Source organism: Eleginops maclovinus, chromosome 20 (assembly GCF_036324505.1).
Source record: "Eleginops maclovinus isolate JMC-PN-2008 ecotype Puerto Natales chromosome 20, JC_Emac_rtc_rv5, whole genome shotgun sequence".
Lineage (NCBI taxonomy): Eukaryota > Metazoa > Chordata > Actinopteri > Perciformes > Eleginopidae > Eleginops > Eleginops maclovinus.
Window position 1 is genome coordinate 13,437,678 of NC_086368.1, and position 9,085 is coordinate 13,446,762.

At 37.1% G+C, this 9,085-nt stretch overlaps 1 protein-coding gene across 6 annotated transcripts; it reads right to left on the minus strand.

The window, feature by feature from the left end:
- Positions 1-1,024: 1,024 nt before the first annotated feature.
- On the minus strand, positions 1,025-8,451 carry adipor1a (adiponectin receptor 1a). 6 transcript variants are annotated; one of them, XM_063910797.1, is made up of 8 exons: positions 8,323-8,451; positions 6,591-6,776; positions 6,396-6,509; positions 5,031-5,202; positions 4,682-4,868; positions 3,906-4,093; positions 3,615-3,808; positions 1,025-2,850 (listed from the first exon to the last, which is right to left on the minus strand). In XM_063910797.1, the coding sequence occupies exons 2-8, from the start codon at positions 6,735-6,737 to the stop codon at positions 2,722-2,724; spliced, it is 1,131 nt and encodes a 376-aa protein (XP_063766867.1). In that variant the 5' UTR covers positions 6,738-6,776; positions 8,323-8,451; the 3' UTR covers positions 1,025-2,721. The 6 variants fall into 6 exon arrangements, with proteins under 6 accessions (XP_063766867.1, XP_063766865.1, XP_063766863.1 ...); XM_063910795.1 differs by having other exon boundaries at positions 6,591-6,806; positions 8,323-8,424; XM_063910793.1 differs by having other exon boundaries at positions 6,591-6,833; positions 8,323-8,408.
- Between the last annotated feature and the right edge of the window lie 634 nt (positions 8,452-9,085).

Here is a 9,085-nt window from a genome sequence, read left to right on the forward strand (position 1 = left end):
ACACATCCATAACTTAATAAATGAAATAATGATAAAAGGTGTTGTAATACTCTTCTGTAAACAGCTTTTCATTGAATTATAGTTTTAAAATAAATGTAAAAGGCACATGATCACTTATTTAGTGAAGTACAAGTATAAAATAGCATAAAAAGAAAAAATCCTGGCTGCCAGTTTGAGGAAGCAGTGTAGTTTCATACTTTGCTCGCCTAAACTGATGCTTCCGTTACACTCAACCTTAATGTGTTGACAGCAGCATCGGGAGAGTTTGGGCAAGGTGAATGCTTGTTTTGGCTTAGGCAAAAACCTAAATGAGCCACTACAACTATCAACTGTTACATCACACTACAGTGAGAGGCTGAACAATTATCCATCAACAGAGCATGGAAGATGAGTAAATCAGTGGTAGTTGAGCACAATACAAGATGCAAACAGATACTTTTTACGTGCATTAAACGGTGTTGTATAAGTATCCTATAATATGCATAGAACCTACAAAAAAAACGAGTAAACTTTTTTTCTCCCAACTTTAAAACAAAAAAACATTCAAATTATAACGCATTGAAGGAGGCATGTGCCATTTCTAATTATTTGTTTAGATTTTAAGTCCTGATAGTATGGCTTTATTTATAATCAAATTCAATAAAGGATCTATTTATTCAAGCAAAAAGAAAAGCATGTATTCGTGATGGACATTATTACAGCTGTGGTCCCATCCCATACATACAAGTGATCTCCGACCAGCAGCTGATACCAACAGATGAGGGACATCAAACAATAAGAAACATTGTTTTTAACAATGGTTTATGTGATTAAAACATGGTTACTGTTGATCTCTATAATTGGCCAAAACTGTTGAGAACAGTATTTTTGATACTCTGATGTAGACACACTGTGTATGGTATCCAGATGTGATGAGCTGTAGACCATGAATCCTGTTGTCTTCACAGTTGACTTACTGTTGATATAACACTTGTAATTGTCACAGGACTACATTGTAAGAGACAAATGACAATAGGACACCATGTTTTTTTCACATGTGGAAAAGAATTTATTACAATAATTTTCCAAGATTACCATTAATAAATATTTATGTTTACATTTCAGTGAAATGTATGATTTATCACTTTCTACACAGGACATTACACAAAGTCAAGAATACACATTGTTTTAGTCGTTGTAATAAAGCTCGAATAAGTTGATCTAGAAAAAGGAGTCTTAAACAGCAGTTGATACAACCTATCCATGTAGTTGTAAGTTCAATAATGATTCGATTGTATATATGGCAAGGAAAACAAGAAAAGTCAACATCTGGAAATCCTTGAAGCTCCCTTGACTGTTAAGATAGGCCGTTTTATTTAAAAACATTTCCGTTGGCCTAAGGCACAGGAATACTAAAAGTTTATATCAATCATACATAACACGTTTTAAATCCCATATGGTGATTTAAAGTTTTGAATTTAATAGTATACACTAAGGTGCATTAGATATTTACACCTCTCATTGCATTTGAATCAATCATAAAAGAAATATCTTTAGCAGACAAAAACACAATTTGACCAATCCAGATCTGTACATTGTGCGTCGCCCAGGAACTATTACTCTAGAAATTAGTAATTGTGTTGTCTGACTGATGGCAGGGAAGTTCTTTCGACTTATACATTTTTAGCATTTTAATCTAAATACAATTGAGCAGATAGATTTTTGCACAGTTGTAGCTTTTGTATGCCATGACATTTGAAAAAGCATTGGTTTGGGTCTAATTTCAATTATAACAATGCAGAGAACATCAATGAAAATATCAGTTTTCAACCTCTTTATTGTTCTCCTTAAATTTTGGCAATAATTTTGATGAGCATCAAACCTTGTGTTAGATACAGCTATAGATCATACTTTTAGGATTTTGCCTCTATGTTCCTTTCTAAATAATGTCGTTTTTTATTTATACAATTTAAGATTGACTGGGCCTTTAGAGTACAGTTTTTTTTATTGCAGAGTGGGCATGGGTGGGTTTGTAGCACTCCTCCGAGTTTTGACACACCGCCGCACAATCAGTGTCAGCACAGTAAGAAAACATCTGATGGCATCCATACACAATGTATGTGTATAATTTTATCTTAGTACAAATGTGTGTGCAGACCCCCAAGCACATAAATGGCTGGGGACTGCTCTACAACTCACTCCTGGTGGACAGTACATTCATCCTCTAACCTGCATGGAAACTGGGAGGGAGGATAGGAATGGTTTACAGTATGTGCCCTCTGCTACAGCACAAATCATACTCTCTGTGCCCTCTGTGCAATCGTAACAGATTATGAAAAGGCTGGGGTACTAATGAGCTTCTAAGAAATGACCATCAGTTACAGGAATATATATATATATATATATATGATTTTGGTTGAAATCCCATTTTGACCTTACTTGAAAATGTAGACTTCAAGTTTCATAATTATTGAAGAAGTGGTGCCTGTTGAAGATTCCATCCGTAGTTCAATGACTAGTTAATGCTACTTTATTGGAGCAAAAAAGAGCCAAACAGAAAGAAGACCACCACAACCCAAACAAGATGTTAGCAAATCAGAAGTACAGAAGGAGTAACAAGTGAGACTATATTCAATTCCAGCAGCATTTTAAGTGATTGTGAATGTTTTTGTGTGTGTGTGTGTGCATGTGTGTGATTGTGGGACTATAAAGAAAAGTATGAGTAAGTCACAGTCAGGCCTCTCAGAGTAGAGTGTCATCTGTGCATCCTCCCTCGAGTCCGTAACGAAACTCCTGCAGGTTGGAAACCCCGTAGAAATGGACAAACGCTGCAGCCACGACCAGAACATGAAAGATCTGATGGGAGTGGAACTAGAAGGAGAGGAAGAAATGTCTATTTAAAAAGTTTCATTTATTATCAATTACCTGTGTTTGAGCAAAGAAAAGAAAGACACCTATTTCGACCACAGTTGGGACTGAAGCGTCCCCTTTGTCTGTAGTCAGACATTTCTAGCAGTGCAAAGTAACAAGTACTGTACTTATTTTAAGGAACTTGTTCTTCGCTTCAGTCAGTCCAATTATTGTACTTTATACTTCTTTTACATGCAAACTATATGATTAACTTATGATATATATTAAAGGCTCCACAGACCCCCACAGGAGTTTTCAGTTATTAAGCTGATAATATATACTCAGGGATGTACTAGCAGTTTTTGTGAGGTCATGTACTTTTAAAACGATGAAGTTGTAGATTTCACTGCAACAAAACCAACAGAGCATCTGAGCATCTATTTTAGGACCTTCAAGACATATGTAACACTCTGAAAGGGGCCTGTTTTCATAGTTAGATCTTTTATATTTAAAGTACACTTAGCTTGTAATACTTTAGTACATTTACCCATGTAGAATATTAATTGTAGGATTTTTCAACTAGAAAGTATTTTACACTGTGGTCTTTTTACTTTTACTTAAGAAAAGATCTGATTATTTATATAAGGCCATGTGTAAAGATAGCCGATTTCCCCCAAGTTATGGTGAATGAAGCATATTATAATTGTTATTTGTTGGTAGGAAACTAAAATATCTGTGCAACTTTTAAAGTTCTGTAATGTAATGTAAAATCATCAATTACTAACCCAGATGTCACACTTCCCAGGGAAGTAGCGTTCAGGGATCCTGGCTGCATACAGGCCTGCACCAGTGATGTACATGGCGCCCATCAGGTAGAACCAGCCCATCTGGCCCACTGTGGTGGCCTTAACAAAGCCCTCCTCGATTGTGAAGTGCATGGTGGGGACAATGCCGCTTAATCCAAGACCCATAAACACACCTAATAGAAGCATGAAATCCAGTTACCTACAATTAAAACTCCTAAAAAATGCAAAGCTCTTTAATCAAAATCTACAATATCTTTAAGTGGTAAGCACCTGCTCTTGTAGGTCTGTGGCGAGGTGTAGAGAAGCGGTCCCACTGGGCCACTATGATGGCGGCAATGCCGAGGACACAAACAATGGTGAGGTAGATAAGTCGAGGCTGAGGGGAACAATAGAAGGAGTAGTACAGCCAGGGCACAAAGGAGCCCATGATCAGGAGGGCAATGCCCGAGTAGTCAAGCCTGAAGAGAGGGGAGACACAGAGACTCAGCTGATGTTTCTCATTTTTTTAAACACATGTTTATTTCCTAAAACTCTGCTGTGGAGTTTTTGATTTTACATTTTTAGAGCAATATCAATATGCTCTTTATTTTAAAGAGTTACAAATTTAAGTTGTAGTACTCCGTGTTCATCGAGGACAGTGCATTGACACAAACAGCTACAAGAAAAGTATGTTTTTAACGATTATACATATTGTATTATGCGTATTACTCTAGGACGCCCAATCAGACTTAAAAGACTGCTGATAGAAAACCTTTAAGCTAACTCAGTTAAATTTACAGTTCTTTGAATGTTGATTAATGTCCTTTGTCCTTCATGTTGATTTTGACTAAATTATGGACCAATTTAAACTCAAATAGTGATGGTGGGTGTGCCCCTTTTGTTGGCAAGACCTGTAGGGTATGAAGAAACATACTGTTGTTTTAAAATTAGAAACCTGTTTACTCCAAGAGCAGTGTGTCTAACAGTTAAACACTTCAACAGTTACAAATGAGACCCTTAACAAATGCAAGGTGAGTGTGAGAAGCCGTGTAAGGAAGAGATCTTACTTGGAGAAGGTGCGGGACACTTTCTCAGAGTGGCAGTAGACGGTATGAAAAAGCCAGGAGAAGCTGAGGCAGAGCACAGCTCCTAGGAAAAACATCCCGAACACCACTTTCTCTTGCAGAGGGGCCATAAAATACATGTTGGGCCGCAGCATGGTTAACGTGCCCAGACAAATGAATAAAATCAGCCCTGAGGGAAAAAAGATGCCAGTTTTACTTAAGAGTTGCCAGGAGAAGAGACCACAGATATCCAGGGTAAAGATGTGTGACTGAAGTAACATTAAGAGTCAGAACGTGTTGCTTAAACCTGTTCAACACTTTTAGTAATGTTACCAACGTGTTTTAATCTTACCTAACAGGTGAGTCCAGATGTTTCCTGTCTCAGTGTGAATTCTAAAGATACTTCCGAAACACGCCCGGAAGGAGGGCATCGGGGGCCGATGTCCATGCAGGAGGTAATCGTTGTCCTTTAGCCACTCTGGCAGGACATGGAAAGGGATGACCCTCCAGCGCCCCTCCCAAACCTGAAAGTAAGAAAAAGGTATCACTCAGAGACACATTCATTTCTCACAATGATTTGAGGATACTGCAGTGACTACAATTTTGCAACATACCATTATTTTAAATGTAGTATATACAAGTAATTCATATCTCACTGAAGCCAGCATAATTTCTGTATTCATATAACCGGTTAGTCAGATCTTTTTGATAAGTGTTCTGATGATGTGTTTTGCTGGTATTTCATGGACAAATAGGCTGTTGTAAGCTGACACTAGTCTCCCATGGAGATTTGACTGCATTTTATACCACACACAACATGTGTCTGATGTGGAATAACAACACCTCCCCAAACACACATACAGCATGACTCACTACACAGCAGTTATAGCTTAATCCCAGGTTGTTGCTGTTCACCCAGATCTGCAACCGTGTGCCCATTAACCTCTGCTGATCTACATCATATTTGTACAGGTGATTTAAAGGCGCAAACAAATAATTATAATATTAAATATATTAAAAATAAGAGCTTAATCAAACATTTCTATTGCACTTAAACAACAATAAAACATGATCAAAGCAAATAAATACTAAGTAAGAATTTAGAACGAAGTTTTATTTTGAAAAAGTGAAAGCTGGTAAATAAATAGAAACACTAAAAAGTATGTCGTTTTTGGAAAGCCGCACTTAACATTATTTTTTTTATTTCTTATTTTAATGAGTTTCAGGGGGCCTCAGGTATTCAGGAACATTGTTCTACACCTGGTTTACAGCTCTGAGATGAACTGGGTGTTGAGTTTCAGCTTCTTTTATTTGGCTGTTAAGATATTAATGCGGGGAGACATATCGTGTAATGTCATGAGTTATTAAAATAGACTTATTATGCCACATAGGAAGGTTTACCATCCAACATTTAACAATCACCATCACGTTTTTCAGTTTGAGCTGAATCTATTTTTGAAAGAATCCGAGATAACTTATATATTTATACCATAAACACTTGTTGTTAGTTTATTAAGCTTTCAAACAAAAGGTTATAATTGTGCTTTATTGACATCTAAATGATTTTGTGCTGACATAAAAGGCAAACCATTCCTAAGAGTTAAACGTTAGTATAAACCGTCGACGGGCAGATTGGTTTGATGGAACTTTGATGGATTGGTGCTGTAACCTGAATCGGTACCAACTGAATATTGTTTATTGCATAAAGACATTATACCTTATGTACAAACTCCTCCATCTTCTCCATGGCATGGTGAGCCTGAAGTGGTAAGGTCAGGACTTCTCCCACCTCATCATCCTCCTCTTCCTCATCAGCAAGCATTGTGGCTCCCTTTAATAAAATAACAAGAGAACACTGAAGCAATTGAGCCATGACAACTTTTCTCTGGGGTACTTTGTGAAATAGCCCTACCTCTGAGTGGACGCCTTTAGATGCTGCAGGCCGCCCCCCTCCCTCCTCCAACAGTGGCCCGAGCTCCATCAGCTCCACATCTGGGACATTGCAGTCCTCAGAGATCCGACAGTCTGCATCACTTGCAGACCCGTTTCGGCCTGACATAGGGAGACTGCCTGATGACCCACTCACAGCCTCTGTATTCTGCTTCAGAAGGTACACTTCAGTTTCCTCCTAAGCAACAACAACCAAAATGACTGGCTATTGTTGACATATAAAAGACATAAACAAGAAGAAATATGACTCCAGACTATTATAATAAAAACATGGAACTAAAAAAAGAAAAATAAACACAACTACATCAAAATAAGCCAACATGATCACAATTATACACAAGCAGAATGAGATGTAAAGGCCAAGCAAGCATATGCAAATACATGGGATTTAAATCCAGTGTTATGCTCTGAATGTTCACACACGCTGTCATACAACTAATTTTTCTAGATACAGATTGTGTGCTCAAGTTAATTTCAACAGAAAAAAATGGAACAGCTATGTCATAGATAACAAGTAGATATGCATGTTATATATGTGGTCTATTCATAATAATAATAATAATGAAATATGATCCTTATTCATATTGTACTAAGCTGGAGACAAGGGATTTCAACATCTGTTGTAATTAAGTGAAAAAATAGCATTTTTAGACCGTCTATGGCTATAAATGCTCATCAATAAGAATATAAGGTCATGGAAAGTCCTTAAGTCTATGAACCACGAATGCTGTATAGCATAGCAATCACAAATGTTTGCCATTATCTAATCTTATTGCAACTGCAAGATAAGTATAATATCATGGCTTATGTATTGGGATCAGCCTCAATAAACGGGTTGGTCTTGAAATCATTTATTGGAGCAACACTTAATTACTTTGTATACAGTGAGGTATCTGTGAGCATATTGATGCATACAGAACAGCACATACAGTCAGCATAGCCCTACATACAACGGTGAAACGGTATTACGTAGTCATGATGTAGTTTTATGTAAATTGCAAAGTATTATAGTGCAGCTTGGTGATTTAGTATTACAAGATATTGCAGATCACTAACTTACCTAAACATGTATCTAAATCCTGAAATAAAATGGCTGATATTTAATCTGGGTCGCATGTAAAATCCGTGTTACATCGATCAGACAACGGCAGAACAAAGGAGCGGACGAACTTATTCAGATCAATGTCAACAGGAACACATTTCGCTCGACAGTCGTAGTGGTGACAATACTGTAGCTATAACACAGAAAACTGGCATTTGATACACGGCTGACAACACAAACAAAGCGTTTAGGAGAGCCTGCCAGACGGCTGGTGATTAGCAGCGTCAGACGGAACATGGAGTACAAAATGTAAACAACCGCAACACACCGACCACTTTACGTGGATCCATTGTAATTATACGGTTGTGAACGCTTCATAGCAAGGGGAGGTACGACATTTTAATAAATAAAAAAAACCCTGATAGGTGAATAAGGTATCAGATCATGGATCGCTTATACCGTGTTGCTAACGTTACCTTTAAGCTAGCGCCGAGCGGATGCTAACCAGTCGAGCAGGCGACACTGGTTTGTGAATACTCGTGAACCAGCAGCGAGGTAAAAGTCTTCACGACGACACAACGTATAACCAGATCTAGATAGACTACTGTACTAACATCCCTTATTGCAATTGAGTGTAATGGACACAAGTTACCTGACAAGGTAATCTTCAAACCAGGAAGGTGAATTATTTATCGATATGCGAAAACACAATCCTTTCCGGAAGTTGAGAGCTCTTCCGTAAACTCAACCGTAGCCCTCTCCGTTTTTTCCAAAATAAAAGCCCCGAAGAACAATTAGAAAAAACCCAGAAAAACAAATATGTTCACATACTTTGTTCACCAAAAGCATTCATTTTAGTTGATGCATTTACAATATGTTAACACAGAAATAATGTAATGAAATATCTTCTTCAAAATACATCTTCATTATGTAAAATGCATTAAGAAGAATATTATAATCAGCATGCCAGGGAGGGGGATGCTGCCTGTGCTCTTACATGATTGATAGTCATGCTCTTTTAATTATAATATCTATTATAAGTATTACAAAAAAGTGATAAGCTATGCCAACATTCCCCTTTTAGTATAATAATAATTATGAGAGCGTGTATTTTAAACCATAAACCAACCACATTTTTCGTTCTGTAACACCTTCTGGGCCCTGTGGATTAATACATGAATTAATAAAGAAGTCATGAATAATAATAATAATAATAATAATAATAATAATAATAATAATAATAATAATAATGTTCAATGTTACCAATTGGTCTTCTTCTGTTGCCTATCTGTGCTCTTCCCAGGGCGCAGATGCAGGCTCTTGTTTGCAAGCAATAAATAGTTTTTACGAATAAGAGAAAAAGACAGACAATGTTTTAAAATATTTCTTTGCTTTTAACTTACAGTTTGCCATGG